General features: G+C 38.8%; 2 protein-coding genes across 2 annotated transcripts in view; one reads left to right on the top strand and one right to left on the bottom strand.

The window, feature by feature from the left end:
• Nucleotides 1–899: 899 nt before the first annotated feature.
• fam174b (family with sequence similarity 174 member B) lies at nucleotides 900–22,145 on the bottom strand. Its single transcript, XM_073032575.1, has 3 exons — nucleotides 21,807–22,145; nucleotides 19,223–19,357; nucleotides 900–7,527 (listed from the first exon to the last, which is right to left on the bottom strand). The coding sequence occupies exons 1-3, from the start codon at nucleotides 22,118–22,120 to the stop codon at nucleotides 7,524–7,526; spliced, it is 453 nt and encodes a 150-aa protein (XP_072888676.1). The 5' UTR covers nucleotides 22,121–22,145; the 3' UTR covers nucleotides 900–7,523.
• A 3,946-nt stretch (nucleotides 22,146–26,091) lies between these two features.
• Nucleotides 26,092–27,447, top strand: part of ctc1 (CTS telomere maintenance complex component 1) — a 76,247-nt gene continuing 74,891 nt past the window's right edge. The window contains exons 1-2 of the mRNA XM_073032572.1: nucleotides 26,092–26,241; nucleotides 27,009–27,196. Of these exons, the coding sequence (XP_072888673.1) occupies nucleotides 26,200–26,241; nucleotides 27,009–27,196 (230 nt within the window). The 5' untranslated portion in view covers nucleotides 26,092–26,199. The remainder of the gene's footprint in view (nucleotides 26,242–27,008; nucleotides 27,197–27,447) is intronic.

Raw genomic sequence — 27,447 nt, 5'->3', positions numbered from 1 at the left:
GAAAACCTAGTCCAATGCTGCTGTTATAAACTGGGGGAGGTCTGCAACACTGCAGGTGGCATTGTTTGGATAAGATGTAAAACTGAATCCCATCTGCTTTGTTGAGCGGATACACTAAAAGGTAAGGATTTTAAAGATCAGCTGTATTTGTCACGGCACGTGTAAACATAAAATACATAACTTGCCTCAACACAATCTGAGGATGTGCTGGGGGCAGCCTGCAAGTGATGCCATGTTTCTGGCACCAACATAGCATGCCCATAACATACTATCCCTAACCCATGAGGCTTGGGAGTGCGGGAGGGAACTGGATAAAACCCATGTGGTCTCAGGGAGAATGTACAAACTCTTCAGGTGGCGGCGGGAGTTGAACTTCAATCACTGATGCTGTAAGAGCGTTAGCGCAAAGTGCTATGCTGCCACGCCACCCCAAATGCCAAAAGCTTCGGAAGAGAAGCAGCAGAATAATCCAAGGTCCTGACCAATATCTCCCCTACATCTAATACTTATAATAGAGTTCATCATTACAGAGGGTGGGGATATTTTGATGCTTTGAAAGTTGCTCTGGAAGATGGCTTTTAAACTATTTCAATCATTATGACTTATCGATAGTGACGCATTTCAAATTAATATCAGACAGTGTGTACAGAATATGACCTGAAATTCTTACTCTTCACAGCAACTATTTTGGAGAATGTGCAAAATCTAATAAGAAAGTAATCGATCCCCTGCTTTAACCGGCAATTTGACATTTCCATGGTGGGAGCAGTGCAGCTTCTCTGATGATGTTAAGCTGTGCCGAGATTTCTACTGGGAAAGAGGAACACATGTAAACTTGCACACACCCTACAGCTAAACAAATTAAGCAGGGCATCCAAGAACTCAGAAGTAATGCAAAATCACTCTGGTAGAGATATTTATTGTAAGTGAGTTAGAGTAATTACAATAAAAACCAGGATAATCAAATCACAGATTTGCTAATATTCCAGATTCTTTTTTATATCTTTTAGATTCATTTCAAAGATACGTTAAAAATCTACCCAAATTATCCAGTGTAAATTATTCCAGAAACTACATAAAACAAGCTGACAAATACAGCATAAAGAATAAGCACCTACTTGCTCTGACATAATTCTCCAGTGTAATACATAACAAATGGATCATAACTTAGTTACAAGTCAACAACTAGTGTTCTATAATCAAGATAATGAAAATTACTGTAACAGCATTATAAATTGTGGATACTCTGAGAAAATTAATTACTAAAACATCATCTATGCAAAAAGTAAGAGCAAGATCTAAGTGCAAATAATGCTCCAAGACCTTTCCTCCCAGTTGCACATAGATTAAGTGTGCTGAAAAGCTTCAACGTTATTTATATTGCAGCATCTCTAGAATCAGTTACTTTCCACAAGTGGGAAGCAATTCACTTCCATGGCAGATGTTGAGAACAAACAGAAATGTTAATGAGAATAGAACACTAGAATTTAAGATCAGGAATTGAAACTGATGTAGAATGCTCCAGTTGATATATTCAGAGTGGCACTCTACTCAGCTACTCGTCTGAAGTTTCTCACTGTGCTATATGTTCATTTCAGTAGTAAGGACAAATGCAATTGGAGTAGATTCTTTATAATTACTTTCATAGAGGATAAAAACAATCCAATCAGATAATTGTTTTAAATTAGAAAAAGAGAAACAACATTCAATCTTAAAGACACACAGTCAACATTTTAGGAACAGCTTCTTCCCCTCCACCATCAGATTTCTGAACGGACAATGAACCAACCATGAACACCACCTCATTATTTTTGCTCGCTTTTTGGACTAATTTATTTTTATATATATTTGTTATTGTAATTTATAGTTTGTTTAATGTATTGCACTATAATGCTGCCATAAAACAAATTATCATGACATAGTAGTGATAATAAACCTGAGTCTGATTCAATCTAATGGATCTGTGCTCTGCCCAGTCCTACTTAACTTCCCTAGCCTACCCAATGAACAAAGTCTTCTGTTGCTGCTTCTCCTCGTGCTAATAGGCAACAGTTTCTCCATGCTCAACAACCTCACTACTCGACACTTCTTCTGAATTACTTATTAACATTATATTTATAATTCTACATTTTAAAACTCCCACATTATTTTACTCAAATTATGGGATTATAGTTTCTGTAAATTTAGCTCAGATCTCAAAAATATCTGCTTATCATACCTTGACACTTTAGAATTCTCACAGATGGCCGTTTTCAATGAAATGCACACAAGCATGCATCAGCGACTCTACTCAACTACTGAGTATACACACCCCACTCAGGTATAGCAAAACCTTGGTCTCAATCTCCTCTTATTGCCAGTAAGTAAAGAATTAGGTAAATCAGGGGGGAGGGGAACAAGCACTTCAAGATATATTTACATTGTGCAACACTGTCCACTTGTAAAGCAAGACGTTGCAAGTGACAGCACAGCAGAGAGATTAATGCCTTGAGTCAAAGTCAGGAGCAGGTTACTGAAAAGAACTTTCCACTGTCTCGTGTTCTAGTCATCAAATTGGGGACAGAAAATAAAGCAGAAAATGCTGGAAAAACTCAGCTTGTCAGGAGAAGGAGAAACAATAAAGGCTTTTGAACCAGTGGATAACTTCACTCACCTCAACACTGAACAGATTCCATAACCCTCAAGGATTTTACAACTCATGTTCTCAGCAGTGTAGAGTTTTTCTTTGAATCTGTTGTATTTCTTTTGTTCTACTGTGAATGCCTGCAAGTACTTTGATAACAAATTTACTTTAAACTTGTAACTTCATTAATAGGCTGAAATAATGTAATTAAGACAAAGCAGTTTAACTCCCCTTAATGGCCACAACATTTTTAACTTAATAAAAAAAAGTCCCATTGTTTCACCCTTGGCACTCTGTCACCTTCATTAACTTATTGTCTTTCTCAGTCTGATAAAGGATCCCAGATCTGAAATGTTCGCTTTCTACTTTCAACAGATGCTGGCTGACTTGCTGAGATTAATCATAATTTTCTGTATTTATTTCAGATTTCCAGCATCTGCAGCTTTTTACTATTTTTTAAAACTAATTCCCACCAAAGAATATCCTTCTCTACCAGTAAGTAAATATTTAGACAAGTTCTTGTAGCGCAGTTTTAAATAGATTTCTCCCATTCCTTTGCTGACCTTACTGAGTTTTACATGTGACAATGAGACAATTAGCTAATGTGGCCGAACCTATCCTGATTGGAATACATTTTGACACAGCTGTGCCACAAAGGCCACCTAGTGGCTGTCTGCATACATGGGACACACAACCACCAAGACGGATTTTGGGAAAGTAATAGATTCATTCATTCCAGTTCCAATTATTCTTGGCCAATTTCCTGCACAGAGCTAGAGCTGGAATCAAGTAAAAAACCTTCAGTGATTAAAGAGAGTTACCTTACACAAGGGTAAAATTATTCAGTTTCATTCCATTTTGCCTATCACAAAGGTATATGGATTACCTTTACAAAAGGCTGCCTTGATTGCTTGATTTACAGATCTATTCCATGAGCTGAAATAATACCATATATTCTACTTTTAGTAAAAGTATTAGTTCTTAGTCTAGTTAATGGCTTAAAATGTTTTAATCTGCACCCATTATCCACAATGGTTTGTAAAACATTACTGATATATATGCCTAAGTTGACTGGAACAATTGCCAAGATGAGCAAGATACCTTATAGGGAAGTTGCATAAAACTGGCCAATAAAAATGCAAGTATGAGGGGGTCATTTAGACATACACGTGTCAATGGGGTAGTGACAAGATGTGCTTCCTCAAGACAACTTTTTATAATTTCACCTGTGAATTGTTAAATTGCTCACTTACTACCAACTTGTGCAGCAACTTTTACAAAAAGAGTAACACTTCTCTTAACTTATTTGAAGTTCTTAATTTCAATTTTAAAATTTTAAATCTAAGTTTTAAGCCTAACTCTTAAAGCTGTGTCTCAACAAAATAGATCCTTATACCCTTCACACTAAAATAGAAGTGAATAATTTTCAAAGGTCTTTATGTTTTATAAATGGTCTAACATGGATTGTCCTCATTCATTAACACCAGGCTCATTTCACTTTGTCTTCAGGCATTATGAAGGAAGAAATTAAACAACAGTTATGCATGCTACATTCAGTTCCCTTAACCAACTTCAAACTTCTGCTCCGAATACAAACATTACTATTATCCAAAAGAAAATTGTACATTGCATAAAATCTAGACAAAATATTTCTATTTGTAAAAAAATGTAAACATAAAACTTGCAATAGTAACATGATTGACAATGAATCTATTGTCATTTCAAACACATAAGATTTCTGTTCATTTCCAAGTTCTCCTGAAAGATTTAGTATACAAAGGATATAAAAGCCCATTGACTAAAATGTCAATAATCAAAGAGGTTCTGATTGTCAATATTCAGTACAAAATGGCACTTAAACGAGGAAATTAAACCTGGTCGTGTATAATGATTGGTAAGATCTGATAGATGAATGTGTATATATCTGATCTCCCACAATTTTACAGTCAGGAGTAACTATTAGAGAGACCAGAATTGCTGGCTATTTTTCTGTACACTCTTATGTCACAGATTAAATCCAATATTCCCCCCCCCCCCCACCACCCGCTCACCACAATCCAATGCTCATATTGTTCAAGTTAAAGAGATTCCACTTTCTTTGCTTAAACGTTACCTCTATGCTAAAAGCATTCTCATTTTCCCATCTCCTCCCAAGTGGCCACGTTTCTATCTAATTCCAGATGACATTATATCAGTACACTTCCAAGAATCGAATCCTGTCCCCACCCTTGGTACATCTTCCAGTAGCTGAATTGTGAGCCAGGAAGTATTTCCATCCTGTTCTCAGTCAACACTCAGGCACAGAAAATACATAGCAATCACAAAAGGGACATTTGCTGAAACACTGTTTAAGTGGAGTCAGAATAGACTACAATGAGCACTATAGCTAAGATTGCAGGTCTGGTAGAGGACGCAAAGTTTTTAAAAATTTGCTCACTTGAATTGTGGTGAAAATAGATTAACTGCAGATCTCATCCTTCCTATCTTTGGCTGCACTTTAGGGAATATTTAGCATGGTGGCATAATCTCATAATTGAATATTGGCATTCTCTAGCTGTGCTGACTTAGTAGTTCAGCATTTAACAACTTAGCATTTTATCTATGGAGGTGTAAAGAAAATTAGATTGCTACAACGGTTGACAGAGTAATAATTCAATGGATGTGATAGCTTAATTAGTTCAAGGACAAGCTCTTAGCCTGTAATAATCTGTAAATAAAATGTTTACGTTTATACCTGAGGGAGTGGCAGTGAGGGCAAGTTCCTGCTTCTGTAGAAATGGTATTCCAGCTGATTTTATCAGTCCGTCTTTCCAGCAGGACTGGTCTACCTTTCTGGGTTATACTCTTTAGTATTACGTCATCATGTTAAAACAAGCAATGCAAAGTATGACATTGTTTATGGAAAGTTGGTGCTCAAACATTTTGTTTCATACCAACATGTGTTTCTTTCTTCACCAAGGCAAAAACAAGTTGAGGGAGGATTCAAATTTCTATTCCTAGACAATGTGTGCTAGAAGTTGTTTTCCTTTAAAATATGCTAACAAAATTACTTTCAGTTATACTTCTCTTTTCACAGTAATCTCTACAGTTGCTGTCTTATCACGAGAGCAATCCATTGAGCTAACAACCTTCAGTCATAACAGGACATTCTCAACAGCAATTTTGTTGCATAGTGAAAATGTCCTACCCTTTCTCCAGACTTTAGTGATTAGCCTAAGACTTTTATGGTTGCATTCATCCAATCATGGGTTTAGCTTGCAAAGATCATTATGACTAGAGCAACATAAGGCATGTTGAACTAAACCACAACAACATGAAAAGTTATTGAAAACCACTAATGACATAGTACCACCAATTTACAATATAAACCAGTAACAAGAATGAGTGTTCTTCTATGAAGAAAAGTTCAGGTAGACCCACCCTAATCTAACTTCAGACTTGGGCAAGGATTTTTGTTATAAAGGACTCTGTCAATGTACTGTTTGAACATGAAATGCTTATGATTAGAGCAAATCAGATCTACTTGAAGTGCCTGTTGCATCGATTCAGTCTTTTTTAAATTGTCAGTCTTAAATTGTAACAGGAGTCCTACTATACATTTACCCTAGTTTGGTTAAAGCTTGAATCAGTTGGTTATCAGTGCACTACCATTCAATACCTGGTAAATGCCTTTGGTAAACAATTTATGCAGCTCTAATTCATTGTCTAATAAAAACCAAAGCAAGTTAACATATTTACTCAACAAGTTATAAATATAATGCTAGTTCCTCAGGGCCAGGTCCTGCTCTATGCTTATGTTAATCCACAATAGCAATGCAAATGCATACTGATTCCTATCTGTTGATTTGCTCACAATGCCAAAATTGTGCATACACAGATAAGCACAACTGTGTCTGTGAATAGTCAGAAGGGTTGGTGTTGGTACTGAAGGGTTAGTGTTAACTTGCTGAGATGTGATGTTTCACATTTCATATCCAACTACAGGCGCATTTCAAAACTACAGGATCAAAATCCATCCTGTTTCACTTGTGCAAAACATACACGATCGACTGTGTATTGCATTCCACTTTCAAAATAGAGTTTCACTTTTTAAAATTTATTTGGAGATACAGCACGGAATTGGTCCTTCAAGCTGTGCCATCCAGCAACCCACCTATTTAACCCTGGCCCAATCACGGGACAATTTACAATGACCAATTAACCAACTAATTGGTATGTCCTTGGACTGTGGGAGGAAACCGGTGCACCGGAAGGAAACTCACATGGTCAGGGGAAGAATGTATAACCTCCTTACAGGCAGCAGTGGGAAATGAACCCAAGTTGCTAGTACTGTACTGTAAAGCATTGTGCTAACCACTATGCTACCATGCTAAAGGGACAGAATTTTAAATGCACAGCAGCTACTCTGTATTGTAGGCTCAGCTCAAATGAATATAGATGAATTTCTTTTGTTTCTGAAAGCTATCACAACCTAATAGCAATACATATTATTTTAAAAACAAAGAATAAGTCCTAAACTTAATCCAAGGAAATAATTTTAAGCATTAATCTATATTCCACTTCACCTCATTATTGTAGTGCAGGTAGACCATTTGGTCGGAGAACAAATACAAAATTACTACCATAAGATACAATAATAGCATTTCAAAACATACACCATAAAATCTTGAGCTTGGATTTTAAAAATCCCTTCTATGAAGTCCATGGGAAACACATGAATATTGTGCTGGTGATAAACTGGATGATGACAATTTAATTTCCTATATACTTCTGTTTGCTATACACAACTAAGTGAATGAAAAGTTAATACACAGATGACAAAGGGATCCCAGTTTTCTTCCAGATGATCATTGTGGCACAGTGTGTTTGGCTTTCCATATAAGTTACTAAGCACAAATCTTCACCTGAGGAGAAAAGAAAGAAAAGTCAAAAGAGAAACAAACTTCATTCTGTTTCAGGAGCTTACACTGACTTATCTCTTCCTTTAGTGCTATCTGGTTAATTGGGACACATTGGGACCAGTACATTTTGGTCCAATTAAATGGCTGTCTCAATTAGCTGGTTTCATGGAAATAGTTAAAAAAAGACAAACTACTGTTTAACTGAGTAACAAATTATGTATTTAAATGAAACATAGAACAAATTAGAAGACTACCAATACTACTACAGTACTAGCAAACTGTGAAATAGTTCTTAATAGTTATCAATGGAGAAACTCATCCAGTGTACACTGACATTCTTTTGATTGAACAAAATCAGCACAGACACCTAGTACGGATAATGGATTGCTTTCAAACAATGCTGTTGATAATTGCGGCCTCCAAATGTTCATCTTCATAATCACATCAAAGGTGACTGGTGATACTTTCGTAATCTTCGTAGTGCCTAACTTGTTGAAGTAGTGAAATCTGGGCTGTTTCAATTGTGAATGCCTGAAACCACAGTAAGCAAAACAGTTCTGAATTGTCTTACTGCTTATTTCTCACTAACTATCAGAGACAAAAAAATCACTGTTTTTTGAACACAAGTACACCCAACTGACTCTAAATTGTTTGCTCCAAGTACAGTGCAGCATCTAATGACCTCACCAAATGAACACAACTGATGCTAGTTAGAAATTGTTTGGCAAGAGTCCTGTCCCAATTAAATGGCACAGTGTCCCAAATAAACAAAGGGAATCCGAGATATTTTCTTGATTAGTATTTGTTCTGTAACAGCTGTTCCAAATAAGCGACTGTCCCAGTAAACTAATGGCCCAATAATCTGGAATCCACTCTACATCCTGATAAACTGTAACTATGATTACCTGGATTTGAATATTTGGCTACTTTCTATTCCAAAAAAAGAACCATGTCATAATACTTAAGCTGTATTTTTTGGCTTATTATGTAATTAAAGTTTGTAACTATACATCAGCTAGCGACATCAATAATAATCTGGTAAGATGACTAAATATTTTTAAAATATGAGTTTAAGTTTTGTTGATGATGTAAATTCAGTTTAGTTGTATATTGTATGTAACATGTTAAATAGGATGTAACTGGTTAACTTTTCCTTCCACACATCCTACACTTACCATATTAATACAATTAGAATTACACCTGTAGTCAAATGCAAATTATGATCCTCAGAAATATAATGGAATTTAAATCAATAACATCATCTTCCACGCTTTCCTTGAAACTCAGTTCCATAGATTGACCATTCACTCACTGAAACTGTTTGTTCTCTTGGTTTTCAATGCACTCACACTTTTCAGGATAGATCTGGTTCTATTCTTCTGGACCAAGTGAAATAGCTTTTTTTTTTATTTTAATTTTTTATTTTAGCAATACAGTGCAGAGTAAGTCCTTCCAGTTCTTCAGGCCATGTCTCCCCAGCAACCCCCGACAAACCCGATGAACCCTATCCAAATCATGGGACAATTTACAATGACCAATTAACCTACCCAGTATGTCTTTGGACTGTGGGAAGAAAAGGAAGCACCCAGGGAAAACCCACGCATCCGTGGGTAGAATGGTGCCGGAAATAAACTCCGAACTCCAGAATGCTGTAATAGTGTCACGCTAACCACTACACTACCATGATGCCCAAGCTTGGTAAATGATAAAATAAAATGCAAGATCATTTCAAGATAGATTCTAAGGCCAAGAATCCACCTTATCGTACAAGAAGTCCATTCAAGAGTATAATAACAATGGGATGTATGGGACTTTTGTATCTCCTACCCAATGGGAAAGGGGAGAAGAGGGAATGACCAGAGTGGGTGGTGTCTTTGATTATGTAGGTTGCTTTACTGAATGAGCAGGAAGTATTGACAGAGTCCATAGAGGTGTTGCACTTTGGTTGTTTATCAGTCTTTGTTATTTATAGTTTTTCATAAATTCTTTTGTATTCCTTCCTGTGAATGCCTGTAAGAAAATGACATACAAGGTAGTATGTGGTGACATGTATTTTGATAATAAATTCACTTTGAACTTCAAAGGAGTAGACACAGTTTAACTTCTCACTTGATTGCTGACACCTCATGTGGCACTCTCTCAATGCTGCACTGGAGTGCCAGTCAAAATTATTGTGCTTAAGTCTCTCCAATGGGTCTTGAAACCAGATCCTTCCGATGGCTGTTCACTGACAGGAGAATAAAAATATTTCCTTCCTCTAGATTTTTCAATCCTATCCGGATGGGTCAGCCTGAGAGAACAGATGAACTTCTTGGCAGAAATATGCACTGCTATGTTTGGAGGAAAAAGAGCACTGCATACCAACACCAAAACCTCACCTCAACTCTGAAGCATGGTGGAAGGAGCACCATGGTTTTGTGGCTGCTTTGCTGCCTTAGGGCCTGGACAGCTTGCAATCGTTGAGAGAACAATGAAATCAAAATTGTATCAAAGCATTTTACAAGACAATGTCAGGGTAGCAGTCCATGACCTGAAGTTTAATAGAAGTTGGATGATGCAACAGGACAATGATCTGAAATATGAGAGTAAATTAACAACAGAATAGTTTAAAAAGAAAACACAAAGTACACTGCAGTTGCTGTGGTCAAAAAAGCTGGATGAACTCAGCAGGTCGGGTAGCATCTGGCCTGACAAAGGGTCTCAACCCGAAACGTTGACAGTTTAAAAAGAAAATTTGTGTTTTGGAATGGTCAAGACTCCAGACCTTAACTCAATTGAGATGCTGTGGCATGACCTGAAGAGAACTGGTCATGCAAGGTATCCCAGAAATATTGATGAACTGAAACAATTTTGTATGGAGGAATGGTCTAAAATTCCTATTTGTTATTATGCAAGTCTGATCAGCAGCTACAGGAAACACTTAGTGAAGGTTATTGCTGCTAAAGGAGGTTCTACCAGTTACTAAATACAAAGGTTAACATATTTTTTCAGCCTGGACTGTGAATGATTAAATAATGTGTTTAATAAAGACATGAAAAGTACAATTGTTTGTGTGTTATTAGTTTAGACAGATTGTATTTGTCTATTATTGTAACATAGATGAAGATCAGCAACATTTTATGAGTAATTAATGCAGAAAACCAGTTAATTGCAAAGGATTCACTAAATTTTTCTTGTGTGTGTGTGTGTGTGTGTGTGTGTGTGTGTGTGTGTGTGTGTGTGTGTGTGTGTGTGTGTGTGTGTGTGTGTGTGTGTGTGTGTGTGTGTATATATATATATATATCTATATCTATATATAGATAAATCACAGGACAATTTACAATGACCAATTAACCTACCAAACAGTATGTCTTTGGACTGTGGGAGGAAAGTGAAGCGTCCAGAGGAAACCCACACAGTCACAGGGAGAAGGTTTAAGGCAACGGTGAGAAATGAACCAAGGTCAGTGGTACTGTACCGTACCACTTTCTTGTGGACACTCACAGTAGATAAAAAGAAACAATGGAATCAATGAAAAACTGCATGAGGACTGACAGATAACCAGTGTGCAACAAACTATGCAAATACAAGAAAACCTCAACAATAGTAATAATAAGTAAACAAATTGCTTTAAAAGCCTCATGCAATTGACTACATTGAATCTAAGCTGCCAGCTTTCTGCTTAATTTCTAGCTAATGTATTCAAATTCTTTGGAAGATTAGCTCAGTCTGTTTGGATCCACTAGCTTTGTATCAGCTGTAAGTATGCAAACTCTGTGTGTTAGTAGCTTCCAAGTATTTGCTTATATATTAAACTAAAAAGATCCTTGCACAGATGTCAGTAGTAACCATATTTTCCAGTCCGACGACAATTACTGAACTACCAATTGAGTGTTTTACATATAAAGTGTATGACAATAAAACTTCCAAGTGATTGATCACAGTATCCGACACTAAACTATAAAAACATGAACTAAGCAGGTGATCAACATTTCAAAGCTCAAAGTAAATTTAAAGTACATATATGTCATCGTATACAAACCTGAGATTCACTTTCTACTGGGTACACTCAATAAATCCAAAATAGAATAATAACTATACTGTAATACAATCAATGAAAGACCACACCAATTTGGCTGTTCAATCAGATGCATAAGGCAGGTTTCAAGGGCTAGACATGGGGAGAGATAGTGGTGGCGCTTTGCAGGAATTTAGAAATTCCTCATGATGACAATAAAGACTTAGCAACTAATGGCAAGAATAAATTTAACTTTCTGCTTTCTACCAGGCACAAGACTCTGGAGTGTCAAGAGGTGCATCAGACTTTGCAAGATATGCAACTTCCAATGTAACCTTCTGTCATACAGCACCATTGATCAGAAGATTGGGAATCAAATACTACTGGTGTATGTAGGGAGTCTGTAAATTTTGTCCTTAATGCTGTGTGCCTCCTTCAGATGGTCTAGTTTCCTCCCACATTCCAAAGACATATGGATTAGGGTTGGTAAGTTGTAGGTATGAACCTCGAGAGCAGAGCTTAAGATGATGGCGCCTAACGGCAACTCCTTTGCTTGCATCTTCGGAAATAGCTCTATTTCTATCTTTAATATCTCGCATTTTTTTCCTTTTCAGGGTTCTTTTGAAGACTCTGACCTGGAGTTACACACTGATTTCAGTACTTTGCGAGAATGGGACCCGCTTTCAGTGCCTCATGACCAGCTGTTTGTCAATATGCCAAGGGCACGCCTTCAGGGTGCCAGATTTTCGTGGCTTTGGAGGCGGGTGGATTCAAGGTTGGTGCCATTGCAGGAAACTGGTGTGTCATGGGAGACGGAAGATCATAAGCAGTGAGCTGGCTGCTGGCTATGTGCCCAGAAACCCTAGATCTTTGGCCACAGAGCTTGGAAAAAGACCTTTAACGCCATAAATCAGCAAGTTGTTTTGTTATGTTTCCCCTCTCGCTGTGAAGTTATGTTTCTCCCTTTTGAGAGAGAAAGATTACCTGCAGAATGTCGAATTACTGGGTGCTGAATTGAATTGACTTTATTAAATACATCCTTCAAATACATGAGGAGTAAAAATCTTTGTTATCTCTCCATTCAAATGTTCAATTATAGTAATTTATAATAAATATTATGTACAACAGGATAGTCAATATAACATAGAAATAAAGTAGCATCAGTATGAATTAAGCAGTATGATGGCCTGGTGGAAGAAGCTGTCCCGGAGCCTGCTGGTCCTGGCTTTTATGCTGCGGCACCGTTTTCCAGATGGTAGCAGCTGGAACAGTTTGTGGTTGGGGTGACTTGGGTCTCCAATGATTCTTTGGGCCCTTTTTACACACCTGTCTTTGTAAATGTCCTGAAAAGTGGGAAGTTCACATCTACAGATGGGCTAGGCTGTCCACACCACTCTCTGCAGGGTCCTGCGATTGAGAAAAGTACAGTTCCCATACCAGAAAGTTCTTAGAATTTTTTTGGGGGGGGTCATACCAAACTTCTTCAATGAATAGTCTTTGGGGTACTGCAAGTCTCTGTCTTTATTAATGCTTTGCTGCACGCTTGAGTGCTCGGTGGAGAGTGTAGATGCTTTTTTGCTGGTGGGGGGGTTGTCACTTGCTTATGCATGGGAGGAGGGAGCTGGGGGGGCTTTGGGGTTCTAACATTTAACTGTCATTCATTCTTTGGGACACTCCTCTGTTCTTGTGGATGTTTGTGAAGAATTTCACGATGGATATTGTATACATTTCTCTGACAACAAATTGAACCTATTGAACGTTGACGACGGAAGCATGGCATCACTTGTGGGCTGCCCCCAGCACATCCTCGGACTGTGTCAGTCATGGATGCAAACAATTCATATCAATTTATGTTTTGATATCCAATTGTATATGTGACAAATAAAGCTAATCTTATCTTTAGGCTATTGAAGGTGGAGGGGGCGGAACGCAGTGATAGTAATGCAAAGGACAGGTGGGTACTCTCCTGTGCTGGAGAAGAACACTGTTTACTATAAATGGTTCAGTATTATTTGTTACTCATCAGCTCATGACCAAGTGTATTTTTGCCATTGCTTCAAGCAGGCGTAGGCTGCCTCATTTTCAGGGGACTTGTGAATGGCATTGAACTGTGCAATAGATGGTTGAAGATCAAAGGAACTCAGGCTGGGCCTAGGACACAGCGACAAGGAGTTCCTAGAGCTGAGTTGACTCGTTTCTAACACAAGCTCCATCTTTTGTGCAAGGTATGACTCCAAACCCTGCAGTTATTGACTTCAGTTTCATCAAGGCTTGTTGATGCCATACCTATTCAATGACTGTTTAAATATCATAGGCAGTTACTCACACGACCTCTAATCTCAAGAGGTCTACAGTCCAGTGATCCAGGGGAAACCAAAACTAGGCAGCAATGAGAAAGTTATTAGAAAGTTATGAAATGAAGAATGATGTTACTTTGATTAGACTAAATGATAATTAGAATAAGCCTATCATGCCTTTAGTGCTCACAGAGAACAGGGAAATTTTATATATTGCCAGCTAGGTTTGAGACATCAGTAGCAGGGTTTAACAAGTTTTCAACGTTTGTGTTAGTATTATAAGGAACCCTAGATTTTACTTTTTCCAGTGTTCTCAGCAGGTTGCAAAAAAGATGAAGATGATTGAAGTGCAGTTTAAATACACTCAGTGCACTTTATTACATACCTCCTGCACCTAATAAAGTGGCTATTGAGTGTATGGCCTCTGCTTTTCTGCTGTAACCCATCCACTTCAAGGTTTGATGGGCTGAGCATTCAGAGATGTCCTTCTGCATTCCACTGGTGTAACGCGTGGTTATTTGAGTTAATGTCACCTTCAACCATTCTGGCCATTCTCCTCTGATCTCTCTCATTATCAAAGCATTTTCACCTACAGAACTGCCGCTCATTGGATGATTTTTGTATTTCGCACCATTCTCTGTAAACTGTAGAGACTGTTCTGCATGTAAATCCCAGGAGGTCAGCAGTTTCTCAGATACTCAAAACACCCCTTGTGGCACCAACAATCATTCCATAATCAAAGTCACTTAGTTCACATTTCTTCTGCATTCTGATGTTTGATCTGAACAACAGCCAAACCACTTGAGAATGTTGCCATGCTTTTATGCATCGAGTTGCTGCCACATGATTAGCTGATTAGATATTTACATTAACAAGTAAGTGTATAGGTAGAATCAATAAAGTGGCTACTGTGTATAAATCAGGAAATGGTGATTATTCTTTATAGTTCAACACATTGACAGTTGAATGCTTACAGGAAATTTGAACCTCTCGCTGCTAAATATTTTGGTGCACACTTTTTAATTATTCATGAACTTCCTCCTATTTAACATTTAATACAGAACAATTCCTTAAACAACTTTTGCTGTCATCATGCCAGTTAATCAACATGGCCATATCCAAAGTACATTTGTTCAAAGTGAGAGTCAGACAAAAAAAGTGCAAAATCATGACAACTAGCTTAACAATAATGTCAAATGATAAAAAACAAGATTTTTTCTCAGTTTTTTAAAAAATGGTAGCATATATAGACAAAAAGAGGAATTTAAGTAAATATTTATGCGCAGGGAGAGTATGACTCAATTAATATAAAACCTAACTCCCCATTGTGTTGTGAACTATGAAGGAAAACTCCCAGAAATTATTCAGTAGTCTAAAGTGGGAGTAGCCTGCAAGGTGAGATTTATAACACTTGAACACATTCCAGTTTCAGTTTTAAAGGTGTCCACTACATTGAAAACACTCCCAGAATATGTTACGCAAAACATAGTTTCATCAACTATATTTGATCGTTCTAGAGAGCTGGTGTTTTGTTTTGCATCTTGCCTAATTTTTCTCTACAAACAAAATACCTTTTCTGTTTGAAAAAAACAGCATGCACGTTCCGCGAATTATTCAGCAGGCTTTTGCAGGAATTTGGAATCAACTTCATTGCCATTAAATACACTATGTTCTGAAATTTTTAAATGATCAAGTCTGTTCTCTAACTGCCTATGTGAATGATTTAACGTTGATGCCCGAATCTCTTCTACAGATTAGAATATTTTAATATCTCAAGGTGCTAAATTTACTAAAATAGAATGTTTTCAATGGGATACAATAAGTTTATCATGCTCTTGCATATAAATAATAGAAGAGAGAATCATTCAGCAAATTGACAGCATCTGGTTTCAGAATAGTCATTAACCAGTAAATTATCAACTATAATTCAGATACTGTAGTTGAATTGAATGAAGAAACCATTAGCTGCAGAAGTCCAAAGGCAGCCCTAATAAAAACCATTTAGTTCCAATCCAGATGGTATCACATTACACTGGAATTGATGTTTTAACACTGATGTTTGTAAGTATTTAAGAAGGCATTAGGAATAAATCTGCTAAGTTATTTTATTTACTCAAATATGGCTCTATAGATTTACTCACATGTGCCTCTATAGTAATTTAAACTTTTTTTAAAATTTAAATTTAAATTTGAACAGAGAGGCTATCCAGTTCCTTTGTATTCTTTTAGATTTGAATAAGTGCTGGTCAGAATGATAAGATTAAAAGCTATCATGTCACTATATGGACAATATTTTACAGCTGATACAAAGGGAAATGAAAACTAAATAGACTTGAATGTACAGGACTATTCAAACCAGTTGTAATTTATCAGGTCAAACTGCAAATTAAAATATGTCACAACATATCTTTCCATTGCTCATTGCTTCTTTCACTAAAAATCTATCCAAATTCCTTTTAGATTTGTCAAAGCCATCTATAGGTACTATGTTCATTATACGTTTGAAACATTTTCTTATATAGTCAGAACTCTGCCATCAGATTTCTGAACAGTCCATGAACACTACCTCCCTATGTTGCTCCCTTTTTGCACTATTTATTATTGTAACCTATGATAATATTTTTATTGTAAACTGTACTGCTGCTGCAAAACAACAAATTGCATGTCATAATCTACACTAAGAGGCTACTTTGTTAGTTACACCTATACACCTGCTCATTAATGCAATTATCTAATCAGCTAATCATGTAGCAGCAACTCCATGCATAAAAGCATGCAGACATGGTCAGAAGGTTCAGTGATTGTTCAACCCAAACATCAGAACAGGGAAGAAATGTGATCTAAGTGACTTTGACCATGGAATGATTGTTGGTGCCAGATGGGGTGCTTCATGCATCTCAGAAGCCCAGATCCCCTGGGGTTTTCACAAACAACAGTCTCTAGAATTTATAGAGAATGGTGCATAAAGCAAAAAGCATCCTGGGAGTGTCAGTTCTGTGCCTTGCAAGAGATCAGAGGAGAATGGACAGACTGGTTCAAGCTAACAGGAAGGTAACAAAAACTCAAATAACCACATATTACAACAGTAGTGTATAACAGAACATCTCTGAAAACCTTAAAGTGGATGGGCTACAGAAGTTGAAGATCACAAACATACACTCAGTTGCCACTTCATTAGGTACAGCAGATACACTAAAATGTGGCCACTCTGAGCATGTCAGTGATATAAATGTCATTCTGATTCTAAGCTGCTTCTTTTGTGAAATGAGAGAGGATTAAGCCTAATAATATACAATACCAAATAAAGAATTCTCTCACATGATCACTTTGAAATAGTTTCTGTTTACAATGTGGACTTAAAACGTGCAAGGTCAGGATAAATGCTTTTAGCTCTATCTGTAGAAAAGGAAGACAAGGTCAGTCAGAGGTAAGGAACGCGCTGATGAAGTGGCCTTAACGAAATGCTACAGTGTGTTTTTCAAGACAAATTCACTAATGCACAGCTTGCCCAGGGGATAGCATGCAGTCAAATAAGCTCCATCTTGGCTGGCTTCATCCATCTCAAGTGCTGCAAGAGCCACACTCATCTAGTCACCCACCGATGTTTCATGTCATGTGCCATGCACCTTGGAAGCAGTTAAAAGGTGTGTGAAGATTGAGTAGGCAAGTTACTTGCCATGTGATACCCAACTTCTGATGTGCCACTGTCAATAACGCAAAGAATGTCAATACCAAGGATGGCAAATCAGTTAATCTGCTACTGTGTTTCAGACTTTGTCATTAGAGATGGTCATCAGCTGGTGAAAATGTTCATGTTACTTATTGAAACCTCAGTTTCCCAGATCTTGATGCTACTTCAGGAGTTGTACATAGAATAAAACCCTGTTTTATTTTTCATATTATTATTATTATTACTAAGCATTTCTGTTTCTCACTTTTCTTATTTAGTTGTTTTTTTTTTGCTTGGATTAGACTATATTGAGATATAGTGGAGGGATGCAAGCACAGTCCCATAAAAAGGAATCAAAGAGCAAGTATTTGGTGAGGTGGTATTAGGCAAAACATAGTTGGTGCAGCTCTTTGAGAATAAACTGTACCCGGAAAGTTTATTTTTTTCCAGATATCTGTTAAATAGACACAAGAATGAGTCAGGAATAGAGGGGGTGGGATATGGAACATATATTGGCAGAAGAGATTTAATTTAAATTGGCACTCTGTTTAGCCTGGATTTAGCATGCTAAAGGGCCTGTTCCTGTGTCATACATTTTATATTCTATGAGTGTTGTAGTTCTCTGGGACAGCTAGAAATGTAGTTGTTTCTGGAACATAGGACCTCAGCAATGCAACTGAGCTGTTGTAGAGTCAGTTGTGTGAGTAATCAAACTATTCAAAGGCAGGTTTCTAGTGATGGAAGAATATAGCACAGGGGGCATCCACTGGCCCAATGTATTCATTGTGGCTGTTTGTAAAAGAAACTCTCAAACCCTCTGTCCAAAGAACAGGAAATCCTTGCCTTTCAGATACCTAACCTGCTCTTTTTCAAATGTAACTTCACAATCACCATTCACTGTGAATGCCAGACTTTAAGCATTCAATGGTTTATTGTCCCATCGCATTTAATTCTTTTGCCAATGGCTTTTATTTCACATCCTCTTGTTCTTCACCCAGCTGCTATGGAAACTATTACTATAGCATTCATGATTTTAACTACTTCTATCATACCCCTTGGAACTTTCTTTATATTGTTGTAACATGAACGAAGTCACTGGAGGGATGCAGCTGGTAGATAAAAAGGTAGTCTTTTATATTCTACAAATTGACACATTCTCAGGAGGAAGAGGCTTGTTAGATCCAATATTACATGACATTTTATATGTTAAAGATCAAAGGACAATTCTATAGTTAGAATGTATCTACAATGCTTCCTTTGAATTCCATATTATTTTCACACCTCCTTCTTTGTACCCACACTCCAGACACCCAAAATAAATGGTAATCAGCAATGTCTAGTTTTCAATTAACCTGTGTCTACAACTCCAGGAGACTCCTGTCCAGAGCTATATTTTAAATTTAATCTACAATGCATGTGCAGATCTAAAGATTGGTTTCTGAAATTACTATTTGTTATATACCCTAATTTCAGAATATACCCCCACAATACTAGCAAAATAACCTCTGCTTCTGCAATCTATCCATATAACTAAGGTCCCTCTTCCCTTCAATTACCTTGGTAAATCACTATTATATCTTCTTTAAAACATTTAGGAAAGATTTAAATCATGCTTCTCAGAATTGAACTGGTTTACAAAATATTAATCAAGTAAAAATGATCTTAAATAATAACATTATCACAGAAAATTAGCTTTGTAGATGTGACAGATGTCTTAAAAACTCCAAGTCATACCTGCTGTATTTCACGTCAAACACTGTTGCATCTTCATCATCGTCATTGTCTTCATTAAGTGGTGTCATTTCTACTTTTTCTGCTGGTGTTGTAATAATGTCATATTTCCTTGTTTTCCCAAGTCTTCTTCTAGACCTGAGAACAAGGGCAATGGTTTATTCATAAAGCTGCAGCTAAAGATTTGCTTCTTTCTCCTACCAAAAAAAAGCTATGAAACTCTAGCATGAGAGCAACTGTTTACAATGACGGGAGACCACACCATGCAAACACACATCCTGTCTCAGAATGACTGGCACTATTAGTGATTCAAAATTTGGCTGTTCCTTCCTTATAGTTTCAACTTTCATTCAGAAATCCCAGCACCAAAAATAATTATTTACTCTCTAGTTACTGAACTAAAAAAAAATTCTAACTTTACTTCAGATGTTCATTTGGCTCAGCTTTCTTGAATGCAAATAACCTTTTTTTTTGCAAATCCACATTTGGCATTACCCAGAAATGCGTGGGTTTTCCCTGGGTGCTCCAGTTTCTCCAAAGACATGCCTGGTAGGTTAATTGGTCATTGTAAATTGTCCTGTGATTAAGTTAGAAGTAATTGGGGTTGTGAGGTTGCCGGAGCAGCATAGCTTAAAGGGCTGGAAAGGCGTACACTCTGTTGTATCGCTAATTAGATAGTTAACTGAACAGACTCTATGCCAAGATAGATCTGAAATGAGCTTGGTCCAGTTGGTTGCATAGCTTGGATATTGAATTGAATTGACTTTATTTCTTACATCCTTCACAGACATGAGTAAAAATCTTTATGTCTCCAACTGTACCATGTAGAGACATGGTACAAGAACAAGTTTATGGCAGGGTGAGAAAATTCTTTGCAATTCAGCAATTTAAAAAATTTGCCAATATTATACAAGTTCCTAAATGTCTCCCAAGTGTCACCTCTAATTTCCCTGACTAAGGTATGATATAACTTGAGCAAACACGAGAAAATCTGCAGATGCTGGAAATCCAAACAACAACACACACAAAATGCTGGTAGAACACAGCAGGCTAGGCAGCATCTATAGGGAGAAGCAATGTCGACGTTTCAGGCCGAGACCCTTCACAGAGTCCTGACGAAGGGTCTCGGCCCGAAACATCAACATCGCTTCTCCCTATAGATGCTGCCTAGCCTGCTGTGTTCTACCAGCATTTTGTGTATGATATAACTTGAATTTGTTTTAAACAAGTTGGCAGTTTACCTTTTTTAAAAAAGGTTGGCTGTGTCAACTGATAAGAATTTCCTCCTGCAGTGCTGGTAAATTTGCTTCCTCCTCTTCAAATGTTGTGACTCACAGAATTATGAACTTGATGGTTCAAATGTATATTTAGATGGCTAATTTAAATGCTTAAATTGCAACAGGCATCGATCGTGCTATAAACAGATCTCTTACTTTTCATGATTTTTAATGGGTGATACACTGTGTAAGTCAACAACATAATAGAGAGAAGACAACACAAGTTAAATAGTGACATGAGCCTGTAGCTGCTGGAATCTGGAGCGACAACCTATCATATATATGAATAGGGAGGAAGAGAAGAGTTAAGGAGTGTCAAATTCCTTGGCAAAGTACTGGTAAAATATGTTGAACTGACATACAATGAGTCTTACTTTCAACAATGATTAATTGGCATATGTTGGACATCCAGTTTGAAACACAGGTGCCAACATGGCAATAGCAAGAGGTAAGTGGGACTAAGTTGCTGGTGCATAAATAAAGCAATACTTAGGGATGAGTTCAGGAAAGCATTATAGCAGTGAAATTGTATCTAAATCTATACAAATCTCTGCTGCTGATGGCCAATTGAGATAAGAGCACAACATTCCTTTTAATATAAATATTTATTTTTGGAGATGAATGCCAGGCTAATGTTCGGTGGCATTTCCAGCTGCCGTTTTGGTAGGATTTGAACTGGAGTGTCTGGATCTTCTGTACACGCCTCCAGGTCACTCATCTGGTAATTTAAATGTATTTACACCACCACACCCAGCTAAAAGTACTCCATAACCAGGGAAAGAGTTATGACTAACACTGACCTAGTCTAAACCTTTCAGTATACAACTTACTGCTACCATTTTCAGATCGAAAATAGAATCCTTCTGAACAGATGACACATCAGGTCATGTCTTTTAATCTATTGTAATATTATTAACAATTCTAATGTGGTTAAAATTATAAACTTCTTTGTTTAAATGTTTACTGGGAAGAAGTCACACTATGACTTGTGGTGGTGATACTTGCCTCTTCACCATAGTATCTCCCCACTCGCTCTCCTCCCCATTATTCCACCATTGGACCAATCCCCATTTCTCCGTGGTCCCACCAAAAAGACCAACCCTCAACGCTCTGTTTTCCCACGATTAGATCAAACCCCATGACTCCGTGGTCCCACCAAAAGACCAACCTTTAACGCTCTGTGATCCCACCATTAGACTTCCCACCACTTCCCTGTGATCTCACCCATCCCACCACTCTACCTTCCCGTGGACACACCATTGGCCCAAACCCCCTTCTACCACTTACACACAGCCTCCCCTCCAAGTTACCTGAACACCTTGACCGTCAGCCAGATGACCAACAGTAAAGCCACAGCGCAGGACGCTAGCACCAGGCCCTCGAGGGCCGGGAACTGTCGCAGCAGAGATCTCACGCTACCCAAGACGGTGGTGACGGATGTGGCGGTGCCATTGTGCTTGGGTTCGGATGAATTGGCACTCTTGCTGGAACGCAGGGTATCGAGGTTGTGCGATGACAACGGCGGCGGCACCAGCAGCAACACCAACCCGAAGAGCCAACAGCATATGACGGACCCCAAGGCCTGGGACCGGCGCGGCGATGCCCCCGGCGCAACGTTCCCCATAGTTACCAAGCGTCTGGCGCACCTCTGCCGAACCTCTGCCGAGAGAATTCGTCGTTTGATCTCCTGCAGCTCGCAATGTCCACCTGTCAATGGTCTAGAGGGATGTCGATCAACATGGTACCCCGCCTACAACCGGCCAGCATAGGTCAGATTCCACGCCAATCACATTTCCACCCCGCCCTCTTCACCGAAGAAGATTCTTCATTATGTGATTGGCTGATCCTCAACTGTCAAGTAAATGTCCGTCCCACTCCAAACTGAAAGGTTCAATTAAACATTTGTTTTCGTTTATTTTAGGATATATCTAAATGTCTTATAATTTAATAAGCAACTACTTTAACATGATAACTGGAAGTATAAATTGAGGACAACATATTGCTGTAGAGATACAAGAGATTCTGCCGGTGCTGGAAACTTGAGTACCACTCCACAAAATGCTGAAGGAAAGCAGCAGGTCGGGCAAAATCTATAGAAGGAAGTGAATAATCGGTGTTTCGGACCTAGACCCTCCATCAGCATATGTTGTAGAGATTATTTATACTCTATTAATAGCAGTAAGTTAGCTTTATTGTTTAACATTTCGAATTTCGTCAGGTATATTTGCAGAATTACATATGTAAGCCTCAGGTCCACCTGCTCACGTTCACCTAGGGAAATCAGCTTTCGGCCCTGCCAAACTGGGTATTCACGTTTGTACGGATGCCGTGTAATGTACCCCGATTACAAACCCGCAACGCAAAATATCAGACAGTACACCATATGCAATTAAATGATAGACTTTATGAATCTTAATCTGAATATAGGGTTAGTATGAAAATTAAACTAAACAAAAAAGGGCCCAAATTAAAGTCACGGTTTCAGTTGGAGCTCACTCAGCAGGCATTCCTCCACCATCGATCTCCACCAAACGTTACTGACCCTCGGATTCCAGTATACGCCGTCCGGTGATCTACCAGCGCTCTCCACACGCGTTCTTCCTCTACTTCTCTCCTCGACGAAAACAGGTGAAAAACCCCGGCTCCCAGACACACAAGAAAGAATCACATTTCTCCCATTGGTTAGCCACTCGTTATCTCTAGTTATAACCCAAACATTGCAGCTATAGAGAAACCATCGCCTCGGCAGTTAATATTAAAGAGAAGCCATTACACACATTTACAAAGTAGCACATACCACCTTTCAGAGCAGCTCTGAGTATCCAACTGTGGTGTTTGTTCCAAGAGTCCTGAGTACAAACTGCCAATACCTAAAACTTATCCCTTTTATTAGAGCGGTGAAGGATGGCTCCAAGAACACACTGTACAACTAACCAGAAAGTTAGGTGACAAAACAGATCTGCCCTGATCTGTGCCTGAAGTAGCCTTTAACAACTTGCTAATAGTAGGAACACTCATCTATTTTAACACACACAAAATGCTGGAGGAACTCAGCAGGCCAGGCAGCACCTATGGAAATGAATGCAGTATAGACAGTTGACGTTTCAGGCCCAAGACCCTTCTTCAGGACTGAGAAGGAAGGGGGAATATGCCAGAATAAAAAGGGAAGGAGGAGGCTAGCTGGAAGGTGATAGATGAAGCCAGGTGGGTAGGAAAGGTAAAGGGCTGGAGAGAAAGGAATCTGACAGGAGAGGAGAGTGGGCCATAGGAGAAAGGGAAGGAGGAAGGACCTAGGGGGAGGTGATGGGCAGGTGAGAAGAGGTAAAAGGCCAAAGTGGGGATTAGAGGAAGAGGGAAAGGGGAGGGAACTTTTTTTTTACCAGAGAGGAAAAACTGATATCCATGCCATCAAGTTGGAGGCTACCCAGACAGAAAAATGGTGTTGCTCCTCCACCCTGAGGGTGGCCTTATCTTGGCACTAAAGGAGGCCATAGACTGATATGTTGGAAAGGGAATTGGAATGGGAATTAAAATGTTTTCCCACCGGGAGGGTTCTGCTTGTGGCAGATGGAGCAGAGGCGCTCGACGAAGTGGTCCCCTAATTTACGACAGGTCTCATCAATATAGAGGGGGCCACATAGGGAGCATTGGACACCATAGGCGGATTTGCAGGTGAAGTGTTGCCTCACCTGGAAGGACTGTTTGGGGTCCTGAATGGTGGTGAGGGATGATGTGTACGGGCAGGTGTTGCTGTTAGACTCTTTGTAGGGATCACTGCTGGGAGGGGGCTTAGTGGAGAGGGACGAATGGAGGAGGGAATCACGGAGGGGGTGATCCCTGCAGAAAGCGGAGGGGGGAGGTTCAAATTTCAAAGTTCAAAGTCAATTTTTAAGTTCATATATGCCACCATATACAAACCTGGGATCCATTTTCCTACGGGCATACTCAGCAAATCTATAGAATGGTAACTATAACAGGATCAATGAAAGATCAACCAGAGTGCAGAAGACAAAGAAATGCAAATACAAATATAAATAAATAGCAGTAAATAACAAGAGGTAATGAGATAAAGAGTCCTTAAAATGAGATCATTGGTTGTAGAAACATTTCAACAATGGGGCAAGTGAGTGCAGTTATCCCCTTTTTATCAAGAACATGATGGCTGAGGGGCAGTAACTGTTCTTGAACTTGAGGTTCAAGTCCTGAGGCACCTGTACTTTCTACCTGATGGCAGCAGTGAGAAGAGAGCATGGCCTGGGTGGTGGGGGTCTCTGATTATGGATGAAAGTAGACATATGTTCAGTGGGATCTCTTTGGAGATGGCAGACATTGAGGAGGATGATATTTTTGATGCGGTAGCTAACAAAGTGGTTGGTAAAGGTAAGAGGAACTCTATCACTGTTAGGGGCAGGAGAATGGGTGAGCGTGAAATGGAGGAGATGTGGGCAAGGACAGTAAAATAGCACAGTACTGAAGAAGGGTCTCGGAACGTTGACTGTACTCTTTGTCATTGATGCTGCCTGACCTGCTGAGTACCTTCAGCATTTTGTGTGTGTTGCTTTGGATTTCTACAATCTGTAGGCTTTCTCATGCTAGCATTTTACAGGAGACAGGGTGGGAAGATAATGAAGATAACTGTGAAAATCGGTAGGTTTATACAAGATGCCAGTTGACAGTTTGTCTCCAGAGATGGAGACAGGGAGATGGAGAAAGGGGAGGGAGTTGTCAGAGATGGACTAAGTGAACTTAAGGGCAGGGTGGAAGTTAGAGGCAAAGTTGATAAAATTGATGAACTTGGCATGGGCGCATGAAACAGAGCCAATGCAGTCATCAGTGTAGCGGAGGAAGAGTTGGGGAGTATTACCAGGGAAGGCTTTGAACATGGACTGTTCTACGTAGCCAATGAAGAGGCAGGCATAGCTGGGGCCCGTGCAAGTGCCCACTGGCTACCCCTTGAGTTTGGAGAAAGTGGGTGGAGCCAAAGGAAAAATTGTTCAGGGTGAGTACCAGTTCTGCAAGATGGAGGAAGGTGGTGATAGAGAAGAATTGGTTGGTTATTTTGTCAAGAAAGAAGCAGAGAGCTTTGAGGCCTTCTTGATGTGGGATAGAAGTGTATAGGGACTGGACATCCATGGTGAAGATGAGGTAGTTAGGTCCGGGGAATTGAAAGTTACTCATGACTTCCCTATGTAATTTCAAAGGGATGGAATCAGTATGATTGGTTTCACTAGACACAAAGTATCAGTTGGCAATTAATCGTGTACAAGTTTTTATTTCCCGAAGTTCTTATGTTAGTTTATCCATAATTATGCTATCTATAAATGTTATGACTCCCTAACAAAATCAACTAACTGATTAATTGATCAAAAGTTTTGTGAGTTTTTAGGGAGTGTTTTCAGCCTACACGATTTTCTCTCTCTCTCGGTTGAAAGGTACCGCCCAACACGTTGGCGGTTCCAATTCATTTTTAATTTCCAATCCTTTCGCATTTGGGCACTGCAGATCAGACCTGGGGCAATCAATGATCACAGGACAGTGAACGCTGATTGGCTAGAGCCGACCGCCGCAGCGCGCATGCGCTTGGGTGAACTTCCTGTGGCCTGTGTGTGCCGCGCATTCAAAGTTCATTAGGTCTACAGCGTTGCATTTGTTGATATTAAATAACGACGTGTGTGTGATCACATTTAAGATGCATTGAGTAGCATGGAAGAATTTGTGGCGGAGTTTGAGGAGCCGAGCAGTGTTGTGAGTCACATTTTATTAACTAGGGGTTATAACAATGCGCATCAATGGATTGTGTCGCTGTCTCAGTTTAACTGCCAAGACTGTAGTTCAGATTATTTAGATGTCAGCTAGAGAATTTAAATTCTGTTAAATAACAACTTGTAAATGCTTTACCCCGTGACCTTGTGACATCTGGATAGATATGTCCACCGGGGACAGATCTGCTGTCCTCACCCTACATTACACGTTAACCCCACCACATCCGCTGATGTCTAACAGCCCTCTGGAAAAGACTCAACAAACGTTTGTCGAAGGGCAGTAAACATGTATCAAATCGATGCTTGCGACATAAAACGAAACTAGTTAATTCATTTCTTGCTGATTTCAGAATACTCTCGAGTACAACTTCCTTCGTATACAATGATTTTAAAGCTATCTTGATATATCTCTGATTAAAGTTTACTATATCTACAGTGTAGAAGTAGCTAAGAATAACTTGCACCATTCTGATCTTAAGGACTGTATCAGAAATTTAATATCAAATCCTTCGTGAAGATGCAGTGGGGGCAGTGAATGAGATTGCAACTTGAAGTATGCGCATTCTTGTGTAAATTGTCAATTCACATTTGGCATTTTTGATGAAATAATTACTGTAATCAATGGTGGAATTAAATGCTTTGAAAAAATGTCTGTTTAAGTTTATGCTTGTCAGTTATACTGTGCTACATACTTAGAGGTGAGGTTTATCATAATTTGAAGATGACTTTTTTTTTTGGATTGCCTTTCAGAATGCTAAGTGGCTCCAGGATTTGTACAGGTTTACAGAAGAGAACCTCCTTCCACTGGTGCATCCTGGAATTACTTGCAAGGAGCTGAGTAGCTGTCTTTTTAAATGCCTGAGCAGAGTTTGTCTCTATTCCGGTAATCCTTGCTGCCAACAAGGAAAAGATGGACTTATCCTCCCTTTAAACTACAGGTATTGTACACACAAATCGCATGTTTAGCAGGGTAGTTTCGTATATACAGATTTTCTAAATGTCGTGATTCAATTTTTTTTTAAAGCTTAGCACATTTATATAACAACACACACAAAATGCTGGAGGAATTCAGCAGGCCAGGCAGCATCTTGAAAAAGAGTAAGTAGTCGATGTTTTGGTCCGAGGTCCTTCAGCAGGACTGGAAAGGAAAGGGAGAAGTCACAATAAGAAGCTGGTGGGTGGGGGAAGG

This window comes from Hemitrygon akajei, chromosome 30 (assembly GCF_048418815.1).
Source record: "Hemitrygon akajei chromosome 30, sHemAka1.3, whole genome shotgun sequence".
Taxonomy (NCBI): Eukaryota; Metazoa; Chordata; class Chondrichthyes; order Myliobatiformes; family Dasyatidae; genus Hemitrygon; species Hemitrygon akajei.
This window is presented reverse-complemented; position numbering and strand designations above follow the sequence as displayed.